General features: G+C 47.4%; 2 protein-coding genes across 5 annotated transcripts in view; one reads left to right on the forward strand and one right to left on the reverse strand.

Annotated features, from left to right (window-relative positions):
* CTNNA1 (catenin alpha 1) overlaps positions 1-20,238 on the forward strand; it is a 119,949-nt gene that overhangs the window by 54,213 nt on the left and 45,498 nt on the right. For both annotated transcript variants that reach the window (XM_056502187.1, XM_056502188.1), the window contains 2 exons: positions 16,305-16,385; positions 17,147-17,299. In XM_056502187.1, the coding sequence (XP_056358162.1) occupies positions 16,305-16,385; positions 17,147-17,299 (234 nt within the window). The remainder of the gene's footprint in view (positions 1-16,304; positions 16,386-17,146; positions 17,300-20,238) is intronic.
* On the reverse strand, positions 1,418-10,006 carry LRRTM2 (leucine rich repeat transmembrane neuronal 2). 3 transcript variants are annotated; one of them, XM_056502191.1, is made up of 2 exons: positions 8,698-10,006; positions 1,418-7,914 (listed from the first exon to the last, which is right to left on the reverse strand). In XM_056502191.1, exons 1-2 carry the CDS (start codon positions 8,725-8,727, stop codon positions 6,814-6,816), a joined length of 1,131 nt encoding a protein of 376 aa, XP_056358166.1. In that variant the 5' UTR covers positions 8,728-10,006; the 3' UTR covers positions 1,418-6,813. The 3 variants fall into 3 exon arrangements, with proteins under 3 accessions (XP_056358166.1, XP_056358165.1, XP_056358164.1); XM_056502190.1 differs by having other exon boundaries at positions 1,418-7,935; positions 8,698-9,984; XM_056502189.1 differs by having other exon boundaries at positions 1,418-8,363; positions 8,698-9,984.

A 20,238-nucleotide genomic window follows, 5' to 3' on the forward strand; every position in this document is an offset into this window, starting at 1 on the left:
TGTCCCAGGGCTTCAGCACCCTCACTGTACAAACATTTCTTCCAAAGTGACACCCAGAGCATGAGAATCCTGTGTCAAATACAGCAAACAGAGCTTTAACTCATGATAATAGAATTTCCTAAAATCCTCATGGTAATGAAATTGTTGATTAGGTAACAATGATTTTGGAATGCTTTTCCTTAAGAACAGGTTAGAGAAAATATGACATCAGGGTTTTGTGGTGGGTGAGCACTGTCACTCAATGCTGTCCCTCAGCCTGGACATTCACTGGAGGAGGGAGCCAGGGTTTCCCAGTGCTGCAGCTTTCAGTTCATTTGTGCAATCCTCTCCAGTCAAATTCTTGAATCTCAATTTTTTTGTAGTTGTCTTAACAGAGCCTACATTTAAAAGTAAGTTGCTAGTGATGTTGACATTTCCTTGTTCCTAATTGGATTTAAAGGTTTTGCATAATGTATTCAGAATACTGGCTCCTCTCTTAGGTGGGTTACCTTTGCTTGTGAGAACAACTGGGTTTGTAGTTGAGAGATGCTTTTGCTTGTAAAATTAGTCTCTGAGAGTTTAAGAAAATAGATATATCATGTGCTGCTTTGAAGTATTAGAAGGATTTGAGAGGCAGTTTGCCAGCTGACATTTAAAACCCTTGAGAACTTGTTCCAGGCAAACCTTCTGATAAAAAAGTAAATGCAGCTACGGCTTAGTTACTGAAATGATTTTAGCTGGTGGTTCAGTGCATGTAATCATCTTGGAACATCCTGAAACTTTTGTTCAGTTCTCCATCACAGCTTTTGGGCTGTGTCTGTGAACTTGTCACTTCTCAAACCCAGCAATCCTTCCCTGGATGTCTGAACACTCTGGAGACTGTGGTAGCTCACGTAAAGAACACTTCTTGTACCAGGAATGTTTTTGGGACCCTTCCTGGAGGGTTGTGGCTCAGAGCTGGTGGGATGTCTCACTGTGGGACCCCTCTGAGCCTTGCAGGATGTTCTCATTGGAAATGCCAGCTCCTGGCTGGCACAGTGACACACAGGTGGCCCTGGAGGTGTCCCAGGGAGCGCCCAGGGGCAGAGCCAGGTTGGGCCAGGTCTGTGCTAATCCTGGTCCAGCTGCACAAGGGCTCAGAGCTTGGCTTTGGTTTGGTTTTCTCTCCCATCCTGTTCATGCAGTTTGTGCTAGTCAGGGCACAGCTGGTTTGGGAAGAGCCTGTGCAGCCCTGCTCACTGTGCTCCAACAGGAGGTTGGGTTTTGCTCACTGTGCTCCAATAGGAGGGTCTGGGTTTGCTGTGACTGGCAAATGGCTCAAACCTGACTCTCCTGCTTGGGCCAGTGGGTGCAGACTGCTTTTAACATACCATGGAAAAGTGAGCTTTTGACAGCTCTGCTTGAAAAGGAAGAAAGAGGCAAATTCCGTTTTACAGTATACACAATTTTAATAACAAAATGCTTCTGTACACTGCACTTGTTTTACTCCATTACTCACACCCCCTCCCACCAGAAATTGGCTCTTGAAACAATTTAAACACAATGCATCTAGGACTCTGTAATCTTGGGTTGCTAAGCTGGTAGAATAGTTCACTTACTAGTGTTTTCATTAGTAAAAAGAAAAATGGGGTGGGTTTTGTTTGGCTTTTTACAAAGGAGTGGTTGGGAGATGGCAGCCCTAGCTTCTCAGTGCTCACACAGCAGCGTACAACAGTGTTTCACCCCATCTGAGGCCTGGTTATACCACTCAAAGCTCCTGCTGCCTTTCCCTAGATGCCTCTCAGAAGATTTTTACACAAGATGTGAAATGCTGAATTTCCAGCTGATTCTGAAATTATCTCTAAGCATCCTGCTAATGTGGTGCCTTAAAAAGCAAAGCCCAGCACCAATTTTAGCATCTGGGACATTTGAAGTGGAGGAAGGTGTGGGGAGGGAGGAGCTGCTGCCTTTGGTTTCTCTTGTTTCCTTGCCTGTTCCTTTTTGGGGGGGAGGAGAAGTACTGTATCCCCCTCTGAACTTGTTTAATTTTTATGGAAAACTTCATAAGAAAGATGAAATTCAGCTCCTGGGTAAGTTTCATAGGTCTGAACAGATGGATTTTGATCGCTACACAGATCACAAAATTAAATCAACTTTATTTCCATTAAAGTAGTACAGAAATTATCTTAGACACATTAAAAATAAGTGTGTAGTGCAGATTTCTGGTTTAAAGCCGTGGGATGTTTCTGGTTTTACAAGGTAGCAATAGGCCCCTGTCTTGTAAGGGGGTAATGGGACAGAAGCTCAGATGCTCAGATTTGCATGGGGATGATCACTGAAAAATTGGATCATTTCTGCTTGGGGGAGAAGCAAACAAAACCTCACACTGATGGAGCAGCATTCATTCTGTTTCCATCTGATAGGGAACGGGAGCTCAGAGCAGAGGAACGCTTCAGCTGCAGCCTGAACACTCACCCATTTCACCCTTCATCGAGTAATTCCTACTTGTGTGCATTTAAACACTGATCTAATGCAGAGAGACTAACTGGGAGCATTAATTCAGCCTGTTCCAGGAGAATGACTCAAAACCTGAACTTGTGCTGCTGGGTTTGCCTTTCACTGGCACGAGGGTGGGGAGAAGGGGGAGCTGCCTGGACATCAGTGAGGAGGGGATGAAGACCTCAAAAACAGGACAAGAAATTATATTTCTAAAAGACCCAAAGACCTGTGAGGTTGTGCTGGAGGTGTTGAAACACCTGTAAGCAATGTGGGATCTGTACAAACCGAGGCTGTGCAGCAGAGATGCTGTTTGGGGAGGGCAGGTTAACAAGCTCCTGCCAGCAGCCAGTGCTGAAATACGATTAATTTAAACCAAATCATCGTGGTTCTTGTTCCATCAACAAAATAAATCAGGGACTGCCGAGTAGCACAATTATTCCTATCCCCTCCTTGCCTGGAAGAGTCACAAGCAATTGCCAATGGAAGACAGTAACTTTAAAATAAAAAATATTAACAGCCTGTGGCCGTGTCCTTGTGCAGAGTGCTGGCTCTGCCTGGTGCTCACTTGCCTCCACAGGGAATTCAAGTTGACTTCCCTGCTACTGTTTGACATTCTGGGAGTTTTATGATACCTGTTACCCTAAATGTAATGTTTGCTGAATTGCTTTGCTTATGCCTGGAACCTGGCAACAAATGGGTTTGGAAATAGCAGAGGTAAAGCAGGGCCTTTGGGAGCTTGGCTGTGGGTTAGTGAGGAATACAGAGAGGGAAGGGGAGCGGTGCTGAGCTGTGCCAGCCAAGCTGTGCCCCCTGTCCTGTGCCCACCAGCCTCCTGCTCTGCTGTCTGCAATCCAGCACTGCAGGACCACTGGAAACGGGGAGTGCTGCTGGGAGGGAGAACTTGGGTGCTTGGAGAGGCACTGGAGCAGCTTTAATGCTTGGAAAATGGCTGTGAGTGGCAGGGATGGAGAGGAGGGTTTAATCCAGCATTGGCTCTTCTTGGGTGGAATTAAGAGCTCATAAAGATGGAGTGGGACAGAGCTGGGCTGGTGGGAAAGCTCCTCCTCTGGAGCAACCTTGGCTCCTCATCAAGTAGCCACTTGTTCCTGTGTGGAAGACTGAGGGTCTCGAGCTGTGACAGCCAGGGTTCCTGCAGGACAGGGTGGGATTGCCTCCTGTCACCTGCCAGTGGTGACATCTGATGGGGGTGGCAGCACAGCCACATGATTTGGCTGCCAGGATAATTAAGGACTCAGTGATCACTTTGTTGTGCTGGTACCCTGGTGCTGGAGGTGAAATCATCCCCAGGCTCCCAGAGCTGACCTGTACCGTGCAGGGCAGGGACAGCAGTGCCCACTCAGTGCCCACTCACCTGCTCCTAGAGCAGTACCCTGGAAGAGCTGTGAGCACTCAGTTATGGGAAGGAGCAAAGCAAATCTTCCTGCAGTCAGCTGCATACCCCTGGGGACCAGTATGGGTTGGTATTTCTCAGCTTAGCTCTGGCCTTCGTCTCACGTGGGATTTAATCATCCAGAATATCTGCTCTTTGTCCACCTACCCCGCAGATTCTTTTTGTAGTCAGTTAAAAGCAGTAATTAATTTCCCAGAACAGGTGTAAATGGATTCATCTTAGTATTAACAGTAACAAGAGTTCAAAGAGATCTCTATGGATATCCATTAGGCTTCAGTGGATCTCTTCCATTAAAGTAGAGTCAAGGGAAGTAAACAAAATCCTGGTTTTATAATAAGGGCACTGTGTGTAAAAGTAAAATGATGCAAATTAATATCTTCAAAACCAGCAATTGTAAAACCTTTATGTAAAATCTTAACAGAAGTTACTTATCTTGCTATAATTGCCTTGGACAAATTCATCTCACAAGAAAACATCAAACTGTTGTATAATTGCACCCTAAATACCTCACTAAGTGGTAATACAGAGAGGAAAGCAGAGTGAAATAGCAAACAGATTTTTATGCAGTGGTTTTCCTGTTTAAAAAGTTTGCAGGATAGTTTAGTACATCACAATTAGCATACTGTAATTATGGATTTGGTCAAGGTATGGCAACACTGTGAGGAATTTCGTTTCTTCATCGGAGTGTGCTGGTAATTGTTTAACACTGCAGCATTGGACACAACACATTTTTTAGTTATACATACATGTATATATATATAAAATAATTCTCCATCCCTCTGAATCTTTTAGCTTTGGTTAGAATGTTTACAATATTTGAGCAGTTGACTTAAAAATAATGTAATCCTTTGCAGACCCCCCACCCCCCCACCCTCGTGGCATCTGAGTACCACCATCACTGCATAGATCTGCAAATATTTACATATAATTCCATAATAGAGTATAAATAGCAATATGGTACTTCTGGCTAAAGAAACCAAATTACCCCTTAGAATGAGGTGTGTGTGTATATATATATTTTTATATGATTTTTTAAAAAGTCATACTAGTTTAGATTCTGTCCCATATTGAGTAAGAAACAAAACATTTTTCAGTGAACTATTCTATAAACTAATCATATTCTCCTAACTTATCAGAAGGGGTCTTTTTTTATCTTGAATTTTGGAAGAGGAGGACAAGTGAGAGCTTATATTACAGGGGCTAATTCTGTCTCCAGAGAAACCAGTGGAGTTAGTGCATGAAAATAGCTTCCCAGTGAGAGGAAGCCTCAGCTGGGGGGGCAGCAGGGGGACAAAGAGAGGCTTCTTCCTTCCTTCCTTTCTCCCTTCCCTCTTCTCCTTAACCTCGCTGTTGATATTTGCTTTTAATTAAGAGAACCTTGCATTAAGGGTATTTACACATGAAAAGGTGTTGAAATGCTGTTTGTTCATCGTCATTAAGTAATTAGCCTGAATTCATGAAAAGCATCATCAAGTGAAATCAGGGAGCCGAGGACTGAATGTACTTAATATTTCCAATCGATCCTGGCGTGCTGAGCCTCCCTAAAGAAGCTGCACTGCCAGTTTGGGGACACATGGAGGGCTGTCCTGCTCCTGGGGAGTGTGTGCCCATCCTTCCTGAAAGTGTGTGTGTGCCCATCCTACTCCTGGGGGAGAGTGTGCCCATCCTGCCCAGGGCTCTGTGTGTGTGTGTGCCCATCCTGCCCAGGGCTCTGTGTGTGTGTGTGCCCATCCTGCCCAGGGCTCTGTGTGTGTGTGTGTGTGTGTGTGTGTGTGTGTGTGTGTGTGTGTGTTTGTGTCTGTGCCCATCCTGCCTGGGGCTCTGTGTGTGTGTCCATCCTGCCCAGGGCTGTGTGTGTGTGTGTGTGTGTGTCTGTGTGTCTGTGTGTGTCTGTGCCCATCCTGCCTGGAGCTGTCTGTGTGTGTCTGTGTCCATCCTGCCCAGGGCTGTGTGTGTGTCTGTGTGTGTGTGTGTCCATCCTGCCCAGGGCTCTGTGTGTGTGTCTGTGTGTGTGTGTGCCCATCCTGCCCAGGGCTCTGTGTGTGTGTGTGTGCCCATCCTGCCCAGGGCTGTGTGTGTGTCTGTGTGTGTGTGTGTGCCCATCCTGCCCAGGGCTCTGTGTGTGTGTCTGTGTGTGTGTGTGCCCATCCTGCCCAGGGCTCTGTGTGTGTGTGTGTGTGTCTGTGCCCATCCTGCCCAGGGCTCTGTGTGTGTGTGTGTGCCCAACCTGCCCAGGGCTCTGTGTGTGTGTGCCCATCCTGCTCCTCCTGTGCCTGCCGTGCCTTTCAGCAATCCAAGCCACAAACACGTACAGAGCAAAACTGTATTTCAAATAAATTCACCCCAGTACACTGAAATTCCCACCTGGACCTTTGCTTCTCTTTATGCTTTTTTTTTTTTCCCTTTCTTTTGTTTTCCCTCCCTTCCCTTACTGGAGTGGAATGCTCAGAGGAGGAAACCTTCCTCCCTGGCTGCCCTTAAAGTGCCCGGAGCCAGCTGCAGTGTTTGGGATCCTCCAGCTGCAGTGGAGCAAACGGAGCGCACGTCCCCCACAGATCCCTGCACGCATTTCCAGCCTCCTTCCCTCGGACTGTTTGCAGTAGAAAAAGTAGAATATGGAGACTCGGGTATAAATGTTTACACACAGTCATATAATTACATAACATGAAACATTTTACATAGCTTGAGGTGAGCATCTCTTTAGACTTTTAAACAGTAGGAGTGCAAGTTTAATGTAATCATTGCTTTTTTAACACTGAAAATATTATGGATTTATTTTTTAAAAAACTTAAAAATACTGCACCACTCCATAAACAATGTTTCCATTAAGTAGCTTGGAAAATTAGGCTTTATGTCAACATTTGTAAAAATTAGAATCTGATGTAGGTCCCTACAATTTTAAAGTAGGTTACTTATCTGATTTACTTTGTGACAGGCTGTAGGTATTATACTTCACATTCTTTATAGGGCAGCTGCTGGCACTTGCACTGTCCGTAGCCATTGATGATGATGAAGGGTCCTTCGTGGGTGGGTTCGTACTCGTTATAGGGTCCTTGGTCTGACATATTGGCCATGTGCAGCCGCGTTTGGGATCGGAGCTGCCTGTGGTTTTGAATCATTGAGCACTGCCTAATTCTTCTGAGTGTGGGAGGGCAGCACTTCCTGGAGATGAACACTATAAAAATGATAAAAAAGAAAGAAAACAATAAAGCCATTGTTCCCGTAATTACCCTCTGAGTGAAGATGGCATTGTTTGGCTCGGGGAACTGTTCTTCGGTGGTAACGACCATGCCTGCCGTAGTTGGAATCTCTTTGTCTCCCACATGGAAATGAGAGGAGCTGATTCTTTTCGTGTACTCGGTAGTTGGAGCCGTGTACGACGTCGTAGCCACGGGGGTAACCACAGTCGATAAATTCCAGCAAAGCTGAAAACCATACACTGCATCCAGAATATCCTCTCCCTGGGTGTGGTCGGGGCTGTGGCAGAGGATGGAGTGCTCCCACCGACCTTGGAAGCCACTCAACCATGTGGCCAAGGCGCAGATCTTTGAGCTGCATTCCCACAGATTGCCGGAGAGGCCCACGGTGGTGAGGGATGTCAGCGAGCTCAGGATCTTGGAATCCAGAGTGGTGAGCTTGTTGTTATCCATGAGGAGGGTTTTAAGGTTAGGCATAGTTTCAAAGACGGTGAGGTCGATGGCTTTGATTTCATTTCCAGTCAAATCGAGCTTTGCTAAGGTGCCCCAGGTCCACTCCATCCCACATGTCAAGTTGCTGATTTTGTTCCACTGCAAGAAGAGCGTGTGCAGGCTGCTCAGCCGGAGGAAATGAGCAAAATTAATCTTTGTCAGCTGGTTGTGCTCTAGGTGAAGCTCCCTCAGCTTGATTAATCCCGCAAATCCATTGCGAGCCAAACTTCGCAGGCGGTTTGTGCTCAAATCCAGGAATTCCAGGCTACGGCAGTCCCAGAACAGGCGGACCGGGATGGTCCGCAGGGAGTTGGATCGCAAGTGCAAGGTCTGTAGCTTGCGAAGGCCGTAGAAGAGCTCGGGGTGCAGAGAGGATAACTGATTAAAAGAGAGGTCCAAATTCTGCAGGTTAAGCAGCTGGCTAAAAGTTGTGTTTGGCAAATGAAAGATTTTGTTGGAACTTAAGACTAATTCCTTAAGTTTATACAGTCCTTGAAAAGAATCTTCTCTGACTGTTGCAATTTGATTATGATCTAAGTGAAGCCAAGTAAGTTGACTGAAGCTTGCAAATTGATCCCTTTCAAGTTCAGAAATATAATTGTGCCTCAGTGACAAACCTAGCGAGCCCTTTTCAGTGGTGTTTGGCACTGAGTGAAACCCCTGAGAGTCACAGTAAAAGAGCAGCTTCTCACAGCGACATTTTGGTGGACAAGCCATGCCCAAGGCAGGCAGCATTTTTAAAACCATACTCATTGCATATAGTGCTGCCAGCATACGAGCCCCTAATGGCCACTTGAAATGTAAGCCTGCAGAATATAATTTAGGAAAACAACAAGATAGGATAGCCTTATCAGTACACTTGGAACATCACGGTGGAAGATTTCACTGCAGATAACATTGCCATGCATTTCCAACAAGCTAATTCTAAATGCAAGAAACAACTTACTACGACAAACCGAATACTTGGACATTACACTTAGGAGGAGGCTTTATCTCGATTACCGAGGGTTACAGCGGCACTATCGGAAAACATTTTTTTCATAAGGTTCAGTGCAGAGCAATCAGCTTTAGCATCTTAACTGCTCCTTTAAAGCAGAGCTGTCATTCATTATACAAGGAACAGAGAAACGCAGAACTTACCCATTCTTTTGAGTACATTGGAGGGTGCATTCAGTCGTAGTTTGAGACTCAACGCCGTGAGTCTGTGAAAGGCTCTAATGTAAGACAGCCTTGAATAATTGACCGGGTTTAGTGTCCTTTGATATTAGTGCAAAATCCACGATGTTCTCTTGGAATATTCCTTTTGAAATCGCTGCCTTGATCTCCTCTGACAGGTCTGCAATTTTTAAATCTTAAGACAAGTTTTCGTCCTCCGTGGCTGCTCAGCTGGTTAATTGAAGCTCACGTTTTCCTTTTCCGCAGCTGTGGCTTCCTTTAGTCCTAACTTGTTGATGGCAGATGGGTGGCTTATTGCTGAGAGAAGCTCCTGTAGTAGCATGAGTGCATTTACTGAAAAGCTTTTCAGGGAAGCGGCACAAGAATGGGTTTGCTTATGCGCTGCGACCACACAGGGCTCTATATAGGCTGACGTCACCGGGTGACGTTCCTTTTGTTTGGGTTTTCCAGAAGCTTTGCTGTTTTAAAGCATTGTGCTGCATGTTGTGATCGTGTTAAAGACCACTGATAGAGGGGAAAAATCCAGCGGCAGAAGGAGCAGGAGGGACTGGAGCACCCTGCTCCCCCCACATCTGCGCCGCCTCTGCTCGGCTGGGGTTAACAGCAGCGCAGAGCCGCGGGTGGAAGAGCCTGAGTGCTGCCTGCTCCCACTTCTCTGCTCAATCTCCCTGCCTGAAAGGAACTTTTAGAGGCAAAATGCGCAGAGTTTGAATAGAGGATGCTGGTCAGCACCGGCTTTGTGGAGGTGAGAGAGGGATTGGGCAGCTCAGAGCTCCTGTGCCAGCTGTGTGCGACTGTGGTCCCTGCAGAAGTGCAGAGAGCAGTGCTGGAGCTGGAGCTGGAGTGTCAGGAAGTACAGCTCGGGAGCAGAGCACAGGAGCGAGCACTTCAAGCCAGGAGAAAATTCTGGAAAAAGCAAAGCTTGCGTTAGGGCACAGGAAAAATTGAATTGGAATCCAGCTTGACAGCGTGCGGTTATGAAACTAGAAAATCTATTTTCTCCTCCCAAACGGTGGCTTTTGTACTTGCTTTTCCTGGGTGCTGGAGTTCAGGGAGGAAATGGTGAGATTGGCATTTCCAGTCGGGGCTTGGAGCTGTGTGAGGGCTTCCTTGTGGTCACCCACAATGTCCTGCTGTGTGTGTCCCCAGAGAGGGGGACACCACCTCCAGGAGCCCCTGGCTGCAGGCTGGGTCTGGAGCAGCTCTGCTGTGGGTTTGGGGCACAGAGCTGTCCCTGCAGAGCTGGGTGTGCTCTCCAGCCCCGCCAGGCTCTGGCCAGAGCGTGCACACACAGCCAGGAGGAGCACACTGGGCTCTCAGGGCTGTTTGCTTGCTTTAAAGGTTCATTGCCCCATCATTCAGAGCAGCCTCTCCTCCAGGACAGCTGGTGCTCAGAGGTAAATGACCAAAGGTTTGATGGACATTTTTATATGTTTTTAGGATGCATGTGCAGGTAAAGCCTTTGGAGCTACTGCTCTGGTCGTAGCTTGATGTGGGTGCAGCAGGGGAATGCTGGTTTCCTGCTCCAGGCAACTTGGATAAGCTTTTTTTGTATTTTATTTTCACCTTGAGATATAAAGCAATAATGCCTCCTCTAGGCACTTGAAAATGTTTGCTGTGTAGCAGCAAGGTATCACCTCCGACCTCCAAGATCTGGAATGAGCCAAGAATAACAAATTTCCCATGATGATGGAGCAAGATGGATTGAATTGTGTCAGAAGAAGGGTTTAAAATAAAATGCCTGTTTATCTTTTTTTTATTATGTGTTGATTCCTTGCTTTGGTTCCTTGGAGGTCCTTCCTTAAACCAAGACCTGCTGTTCTCTGCCTGCTTCTCCCTTGGCTGTCCTGTGGTGGAATGGGGACTCTGCCTCTGGTGCTTCCTTTCTGGGATGGGCAGAATCAAGGGGAGCACTGAGTGGAAAGTAAAGGGATGGAGAAGGTGAACACACAAGAATAAAACCTTAAAAAACTCAAAAAAAGCTAAAGCAAAGCAAATAAACCCTCCCCTGAACCCATCAGGAGAGTAACTATCTTGAATGATTAAGCAAATTAGGAAATGTTAGATAAATTCCTTCAATTGCTCTACCATAATGAATGTTTTCTCATTTTCTCCAGTGTGAAAGAAATACATGCAAAGAAATGACATAAACCTATTGAAAGAGATTCTCCTTGTTTAATGTTGGGTGTAGGAAGAGCTCAGGCTCAGCTCCAGCTGTCCGACAGAACCGTGGCTCTGCAGCTCCTGGAGCAGCTCTGTGCAACACCCTGATCCCAGGTGCTGCTTTGAATTGTATAACATTTCAATGTTACCATAACATTTAACAACAGCATTCCAAAGGATATAATTTGAGGTCAACTGTTAGCTCTCCCCAGGGCTGCCTCTTACCTTCTTACCAGGAGACTGAAATTAGGTATTGTTGGAAACATTTTGCTTTTTTGCATCAATATCTGCTGATAGGTTCCTCCCACGTAAGGATTGTGTAATTTGGCACAGAGTTAAGAGTTAATGTTCAAACACGGTGAGTTGCTCCTTTTCTGAAGCTCTCCATTCTCTGGCCCTTAACCAAACAAGGGCTATTTAGCACCTTGCCAGCGAGTTTCCTGTTTAGGAAACTGTTAACGCGAACTTTATGGGCGCTTTTCTTAGCAAAACATGTTTTTATGTGCACTTGCTGTGAAATAACAGTTATTACCACAAGTGTGCATCTCAGTCTCCAAAGTCTGGAACGCTGCAGCAACATTCACATTGTTCCTTGGGAGCTGCCTGGGGTGTCAGGGTGCAACAGACTGGGAATAAAGCCCCAGAAAACTCACAGAAATGCACTTCTTCTGAGCCTGGAAACTCACTGCCCAGCATGGTAAACCGTGTCTGGTGCCACCTGGCACTTCTGCCATCAGGAGCTTTATGGCAGCCTGAGCCCTCACATGCAGGGTGGACAAGGAAATTGGCAGGAATAAACTTGGTAGGACCAGATAACCCTTTTGGGGGCTTCTCACCTACCCCAGTGCTGGAGCAGCAGCACCACTGGTTTTCCTGCTAAAGCCATGCACTGGCAAAGCAGAATTGCACCCTGAGGCGAGCACTGTCATTTAGTTAGGCTGACATCTTGTGGAAGCCTTCCTAGTGTATTAAGAACACATACAAGCTAATTTTGCTGGATGGAGACGTGGGGGCTGTGTGGCTTTGCTGTGCTGGGGGCCTGGAGGGTGAGCCTGCAGCAGCTGGGACGTGCAGGTGTGGCACTGCCCAGAGCCACTCACCCCTCTGCCTGCAGGGAGGGGCTGGGAGGTGTCAGCACCTCGGGCACCACGGGAGGGTTTGCTGGTTTTGGCCAGGAGCTTGTGTTAGTGCTGTGTCACAGGGCTGTGGGGCAGGAGGTGAGCAGGCACATGTGGCTGAGTGTCACTGTGTGTGCTCTGTCACTGAGCCCTGGGAAGGGGCACCTGGGACAAAGACACGTCAGAGATGTGCCCAGGGCTTCAGGCCAGCTGCAGAGTGCCTTGGGGAGGGCAGTGGGAGGGATGGGCACTGATGGTTGGGTGTTCTTGTCTTCATGGGAGCAAAGGGCACATGTGGTGGCACAGCATGATGGCACAGCATGGTGGCACAGCGTGGTGGCTGTCACCTCCCTGTCCAGCAGCTCTCTGCACCTGGCACTGGCTGCACACTGTAATTCCTCTTTGTACCAGGGTGAGTGCAGAGCCAGCCTTCCCCTGCCTGTGCAGCAGCCTGGCAGGGCTGTGGCATGGCCAGGGGGACAGTGCAGGCAGCTTTGTTGTCCCTCGGGTTCTTGCTGAGCCCTGGACCTGCCATGCAGCCCATTTGCTGTACTGAGCTGTGGGTGGCTGTGGGAGACTCCTTCCTGCAGAAAACCAGGGCACGGTCCTGCTTCCTCCACTCTTGGATGTGAGAACACAGCTGGAATTGGTGTGGGTCACACATCAGTGCTCACTCTGCCTGGCCTGGAATCAGCCCTGTTCTGTGTGGAGTTTGCTGGCAGCCCTGCTGTCACAGTGATGGAGGGCTGTACATGTCCTCTGTAGACAGGGAATTAGGCTGAGTGGCAAAGCAAAGCCAGGCATGGGACACAATGCAGCTGAGCACTGCTGTCCCCTGTCCCCTGGCAGCAGAGCTCAGAGGTGGCACAGTGACAGCAGTGCCTCAGAAGGTGTGCCTGAGGTGTGCCAAGCACTCACCTGTCACTCATTCAGCCCCCATCATTAACCTGTTGTACTGACAGCCCAGGAGTAAATTCACAGGCACCTGAAGCAGAAACCTCTCTGCCAAGCATCCTTTTTGGGTGATTGTGTGGTGGCAGGTGGGACAGTGGTGGCTCTCAGCAGTGGCACATCTGGCTCACATCTGGGTGCTGATTTAGGAGGGGCAGGCTGGGCTCTGCAGGGATGGTGCTGAGCAGGAGACACTTCTCTCTCAATACCTCTGTGGGCTCAGCTTAACCCAAACTGATGATGAGTCTTTAACAGCAGATGTTTGGGATATTCAGCTACAAAAAACATATCTCTGAGTGGCTGGTTACAGCACATGCTCTGCTGATCCTGGTGGAATGCACCACCACCACCATGCTCCTGTACCTCTATAAATCAGTCAGGATTAGATTTGAACCTCCATTGCTATAGGAAGAGCTTGGGTCTGTGTTTTGCTTGTTATAGCTCAGATAGCACACCTAGAGCAGGAAGGCTTTGTGACAGAAATGGGGATTCTGCTCCCCTCCCTGGGTATAAATCCCCTTTCTTTGCTTTGAGCATTGAAACAAGCCCTGCTGGGGATGGTGGTGTGGGCTGGGACTGCAGGGATGTGACAGGGAATGTTTGTGGTGCTCTGCAAGAGGGGCAGCAGTGGTGGGGGAGGAGCAGAGATGAAGGGGGTGGGGGAAGCAAGCGATTTTTAACATCAATTCTATCCTCTTTGATAAAGATCTGATTTAATTTAAAGTAAATTTGCACCGTGGCTAAATTTATTATCCATGATACCGGTCAGAGTTGGGATATCATACTGCAGAATGATTGACATGGTCATCATGACCCTATTAAATCTACTGAATCTATTAGCTGCTCGCTGGCTGCAGAGTTTGTGATTCCCTCAGCAGAGTTTTGTGCTGAATATCTAAAAATCCTGTCAGAAATCTGAATATTTGGGCTTCACTCTTGTGAGTCTTCCCAACCCCGTGGATGCAGGGCTGCCTTGTGCTGCTGGATCATTAGCTGGCTCCTCAGTGAAGGTTCACACCAGACACAAGGACCAGTTTTTAATGCTCAGACTAATTGATTAATGGGAAAAATTACCCAGAAGAGCTAAACTGGCACTTGGAGCCTTTAAAACATGATTTGTTACTTGAGAGAGGTAGCCCAGCTCAAACTTTGGGACTGTAGGATGGAACCAATGGGTAAAATTGGTGGGAGCCTGGCCATAGTGCCAGTGCTGTGGGCAGGGGTGACCCTCAGGGTGGTTCTGTGCCCAGGGGGGTTCATGCTCCCATGGGCTGTGCAGGCCTTCATGTGTCCCACCAGGTCCTAATGGGCTCTGGCTGACACCACAGTGTTTATTATGCAGGGAAAAAAAAGGTCAGGAAACTTCAGGTGTGCAAAACTTGACTTTGTTTTCTCCAGGACCTTGGCTGGAATGGGCTGTGATGGTTTAAGGTGTCACTGGCAGCAGGGTGTCTGTAGCCACCGAGGTGTCCTGGGTCTGTCCTGCTCTGCCCTCACTCAGCCCTAATGAATGAACCCAATTAGTGACTCCATGTGCTAAATTAGCAGGGTGCTTTATCCTGCAGCCTTCTGAGGTAAATTCTGGTCATGACTTTGACAAGCTTCTGCACTCAAACTTCTGCAAGCCAACAAGGTAGAAATAAACTGGAGCTGCCTTCCTAAAATCGACTGGGGTTGGGTTCTACAGCTCCTTCTGTGCTAGGACGTGGTGTGGTTTCATAGGAACGGATCAGCAGTGGGAAATCAGTGCTGCTCAGGCTGTAATGTGCTTTTGGGGTGTTTTGCATAGTGGTCCATTAGTGGAAGCCATCTCTTGGTTTTCCTCTCATCCAAAAGGCATCTGGTGCTGTGCACCGAGGCTGTTGTGGGCTGTGAAGCCAGGGACAGCAAAGTGGAATTGATGGGTGGCCTTGCCTCAAATCCCTGCTCCTGCTTCTTGTTAAAATGGTAATGTGGGAGCACCCGGGGAGAAGTGAAATGGCACTTCTTGGAACAGCTGAATGTTTGGCTTTCTGCATAATAGATGAGCACATATCTTAGATCCAAACATATTCCTGGGAAAAAACCCCAGTGTGTGGGGAGGGTGCTGTAGGTTCAGTGGAATGGTCACATTGCCGTGGGTAAGGAGGGGTGAAACATCAGGGGGGAAGCAGCTGCCCCTGCAGGTTGGTGTCTGGGAGCAGCTTGGGGCTGGGGCAGTGTCTGTGGCAGATTCTGGGGTCACTGTCCCCTGTCCCCTGCAGGTGCCAGCCCTGCCTGCTGCCACCAGCGTGCCAGGGACAGAGCCATTGCTCAGGGAGCTTTCTCTGTCACATCCCCTGAGCAGGGCAACAGCAAAGTGTTGGGTAAATCAGTGCATTAATCTTCACTTTATTTAGAGCCTTCAGCTTTGATTTTTGAATGTAGAGCAAAGCAGGGGCCAGTGCCAGGGCTGCTGAAGGCTTGGCGGTGTCACAACCAGCTCCTGGGTTCAGCTGCAGTCACTTTTCAGTTACCTTTTGTGATGAGAATCAAATAACTTGATCATGGCAGTGACAAATCTTCAATAATTCATTACACTCTAATGACATTACAACATCCTGACTCCCTCCCCCCCATTTTTTATTTCTGCTGTAGAGTGGACTTGATGTTTTAGATTCAAGGCTGTTCATCCAGATATTTCACACCAGCCTGTCACCTGGAGAATTGATACCTGGCATACCCTCACTGCAGCACTGCTAAATGGTTTTTCTTCTCAACTGGATAATTATATTGATTGTGGCTTAGGACTTCAGAAATTGGATTGTGGTTGAATAAAGTGTGTTTTGAAACCCTAATATAAGCTATATTAGAGAGAACAATCTTCCAGCAAAACCAGACCACCACCACTGTCCTATCTGGCTCTTAATTTGATGTGAAGGAGGATATTTTTGACCCAGTGGAAAAGGAAGCCCTGATGGAAAAGGGAAGCTGCCCCTGCTGCCTGGCCCTTTGGCCTCTCTAACAACAGGGCTCAGGCACAATGTGCTGGATCAAACCTTGGCAGCTCCCCATGGGTGGGCCTGGAGACTCACTTGAAATGTTGAATTTCTTACCCAACAAATGGTTTATAAGGATTTGGCTTTTGATTCTGGGCTTTTGACTGCCTGCTCAGGAGCAGTGCTGTGTGATCCCTGGGGTGGGGTGTGGAGGGAGCAGCGCTGCTTTATTGGGGAGGAGGAGGCTCTGCTGCCAGCGTGCAGAGGCACTTCACAGACCTCAAAAATGGAAAAAGAGGTTACCATATACCTGAAATGAATAACAACTGCTTTAACTTCCAGACCTGACTGCCTGTTGACCTCTTTGCCTGCTGTTTTTCAGGCTGGCCGCAAGGAGAGGAGTGATGCCCTGAACTCTGCCATTGATAAAATGACCAAGAAGACCAGGGACCTGCGCAGGCAGGTGAGCAGTGGGCACAGGGGCTGCTGCCCACACAAACCAGTCTGGGCACTTCTTTCTGCTGGCACTGGGCTTGCTGGCCAGTCTTCTGGGAGTTAAAAGCCAGAAGCTTCCAGTGGGAAGCGTGGGTTGGGAATGTAATTCCTTGTTAATTCCCTGTGTGATACAGGTGTTGGAGTCTTAATCATCCTCATGGCAAGAGAGATTGAAAAACTCAACCAAAACCCCCCAAAAAACAACTTCCACTTGATGGACTTCAGAGATAATCAGTGATATTTTATAATTCTGGTGGTGTTCATCTCAACCTGTTTTATTTGAGAGCTGTATTTATGTAGCATCAGCCTTTTGTCTGTTTGTTTTAAAGCAATATATTCTCATTTTTGAGTAAGTGAGAATATGGATCAGGTTTGTTGAAAAATGTTTTTATTCTAGCAGAAAAATAAAAAAGTTAAATCAGTGTGTTGTTTAATCAGCTGAGGGAAAGCAGCAAATTTACTCAGACAAAACCAATATGAGCTGCTAAATCAATATTTGTGGCCAAACTGGTGACTTGACTTCTATAACTAATCCATTTTTTAAGGAGATTTAATTTAAATTGAAGCAAGAAGTGTGTAGACAAGATTTTGTGCAGGGAAAGCCTTGGTCACACAAAGGAAAAAGGATCAATGACAAAAGCAGTTTAAGATTTACGTATTAATACAGAAAGAGGGAAACAGCAGTGGAACACTACTGAGGAATAACTCATTCTTTTATTTTTATTTTAGCTTCGCAAAGCTGTTATGGACCATGTTTCAGACTCTTTTCTGGAAACAAATGTTCCTCTTTTAGTATTGATTGAAGCTGCCAAGAATGGGAATGAGAAAGAAGTTAAAGAATATGCCCAGGTTTTCCGTGAACATGCCAACAAATTGATTGAGGTAAGATGGTACAAATTAAAATTTAATTGTTGCTAGTTAAATTAAGGCAAGACTAGGCAAAACAGGTTTTTCAATTCTGTTGAAGCACAAATAAAATTTCCTTTTAAAATTTTATTTGAATTAACTTAAACACAATTTAATATTTAAATAATTGAAAGTGTAAGCTTATCAAAAGGAGCTGTTAAATAACACATGTACTTGTGGATATTACAATGTGAGTACATGATAAAGGTTTTGTTACTTGGAGGTGGTCATTTGGAGTAAGGGAGATTGTCCTGCTGGTTTGACCCATAGCTTTGAAGCCTTCAGGGTTTTTCTTTCCAGAATAATCCCACAAATACAAACAGGCTTTCTGTGTGAAGGCTTTCAGAATGAAGAGCTGCTTGTGTGTGTGTAAAGAGCAAACAGAGCACTTGGGGTGACAACACAACTGACCCCTGCCACCCTCTTGGGAAAACCCAAAGGCTCTGCAGCTGGTCAACTGCAGAGCTCTGACTGGGGGGAAAACCAGATTAACTGGGACCAGCCTGTCTGAACTGGAATCAGGAATCACTGAGGTTGGAAAATCCCTCCCAGCCCACAGAGTCCCAGCTGTGCCCCATCCCCACCCTGTCCCCAGCCCAGAGCTCTCAGTGCCACCTCCAGGATGGGCACTGCAACCCTCCCTGGGCAGTTCCAATCCCTGAGCTCCCTTTCCATGGGGAAATTCCTGCTGCTGTCCCCCCTGAGCTCCCCTGGCCCAGCCTGAGGCCATTCCTCATTACCTGGGAGAAGGACTGAGCCTCCCCTGGCTGCCCCTCCTGCCAGGGAGCTGCTTTCTGGGTTGTTAGTGCCCTGCTGAGGGAAGCAGGTTTCCATGGGTGGTGTGTGCAGAGAGCAGCCCCAGTGCCTGCCCCTGGTCATGGATCCACCTCGGGATTCCCAGCCCCCTGCCACCACCTTGGTGCTGAGTGGCACAAACAAACAGCTGTAGGTATTGTTGAGGAAACATGCCACTAGGAATGAGCTTCAAAAACTCCTCCTGTGCTCTTCTGTGCTTTGAGGCTCTGGCTGGTTGTGCTTAACCTCAGCAGCTCCCAGGGAACAGTCCCAGGCCACCTGTGTGTCTGTGTTTGATAATGGAGTCCGTGTGTCTCCAAGGCTTGTGGGGAATACTCACACAATTGGGCAGATTTAAACAGAATAAGAATAGGAATAAGAATAGGAATAAGAATAAGAATAAGAATAAGAATAAGAATAAGAATAAGAATAAGAATAAGAATAAGAATAAGAATAAGAATAAGACTGATCACACATCAAAAAAAGCAGCTTCTGACCTGAACAATGTATTTTTTGTAGGTCCTGAGTGCACTTTGCAGCTGCCCTATAGTCCAGGGTGCAGGAGGTTTGTCCAGCTCTTTAGAGCTGCTGTCTAAGCAATGAAAATCTTTAATTCCTTGAAGGCATCCATTTTTCGCTCTTGACTTGTCATGTTTCAGCATCAATGCTGTCCTCCTAGAGCTGCAAAGTTATTCTAATCTAAATTTTAAGTAACTGACGTTCTGCAAAGCAGCATGTGGAAGGAAGGCAGGGCTGCTGTGCCCTGCCTTGGCAGCAGGATACAGCCTTGGGAACACTTTGAAGTGGGTTTGGTCTAAAGCCTCCCTTCTTCATGTTGCAAGCCTGATTTATCTAGAAAATTATTTTTAGGGCTTGTTTACAGGAGAAGTTGAATCGTGTAACAATAGCAGTGCCTGTTCTGCCAGAATTCTGCTACCTCCTCAGTGGCTGTGTGGAATTTATTGGCATAATTAGAAAGGAATAATGGTGCTGCTCTATCCCTGAGCTTGTCCCCTGCCCTTGCAAGGTGAGCTCTTTCTCCCTGTCCCCTCAGGAGCTGTGTCCCACCAGAGCAGCCACACTTCCATCCTCACTGGCACTGGCCCTACCTGGTGTGCACAGCCAGGCTGCAGAGGAGTTTGCCAGACTCTTGTCTTCCAAGGACTATTCCCCTGAAACTAGACATTCAGCAATATTTTTGACTGACATCAAAAGGTTCTGCTGAAATGATATGCTGCTGCAACAGCTTTTTGAAGGCTTGGTTATTGCTTTTGCTGTCTGAAATGTAACTGTAGTTGTAGAGTAGCATGATGTAGATGGTTTATAAAACTCTTCCCTGAATGGAGGTGGATTCATGTATACACAAGGCTTGGACAGAAGGGAATAGTGCTCCTGCAGAGCCCTGTCCCCAGGGGCAGGAGAGCCACCAGAGCTGTTTGGGAGGTCAGATTCTGTGCAGGAAGGTGGGTCGGGGTGGTTGCACTTGAAGTGTCCTGTGCCTCTGCCAGAATGGAGAAGGATGTTTGCCAGTTCCCTCATGGTCCTGCTCTTGGGCAGGGAACTCAAGAGAAACAGCAAAAGGCTGTGTAAGAGCAGAGCTGGAGGTGTTCTGCCCAGTGAGATGGGCAGTGATTGCTTTGGGGAAATGAGTGTGTAGGGAGTTTATCAGAACTGCCCTCACAGGTGCTGCTGGGCAGCTCAGGGCAGCAAATGTGCCCAAACAGCTGCAGCAGAGGGTGGAGCTGTGGCATGGGCTGGCTGACAGGCTGCTGTGCTTTGGATCTGCAGGGGAGCTCATGTCCTTCTTTCCCTTCCTTCCCTCTGGGCAGGACGTGCAGGAGATGCTCTGTGCCCTGGGAGCTCAGCACATCCCCACTGCACTGCTGGCAGGGTTTGCCCTGGGTGTTAATGCCCCCATGGCTGTGAGCTGGAGGAGTCACTGAACCAACCCCAGAGATATATCATGAGAGAGATTTACTTTATTTCATTTTTCATACTAGACTGTGGCCAGACAAGAGTAGCAGTGCTGGCTCTGCCCTGCCTCAGCACAGGGAGTTCTTGCTCCTGCAGTGCAGAGCTGTTTATGGGCCCTCCAAGCACCCATAAAGAGATGCAAGCAC

This window comes from Oenanthe melanoleuca, chromosome 13, assembly GCF_029582105.1.
Source record: "Oenanthe melanoleuca isolate GR-GAL-2019-014 chromosome 13, OMel1.0, whole genome shotgun sequence".
Lineage (NCBI taxonomy): Eukaryota > Metazoa > Chordata > Aves > Passeriformes > Muscicapidae > Oenanthe > Oenanthe melanoleuca.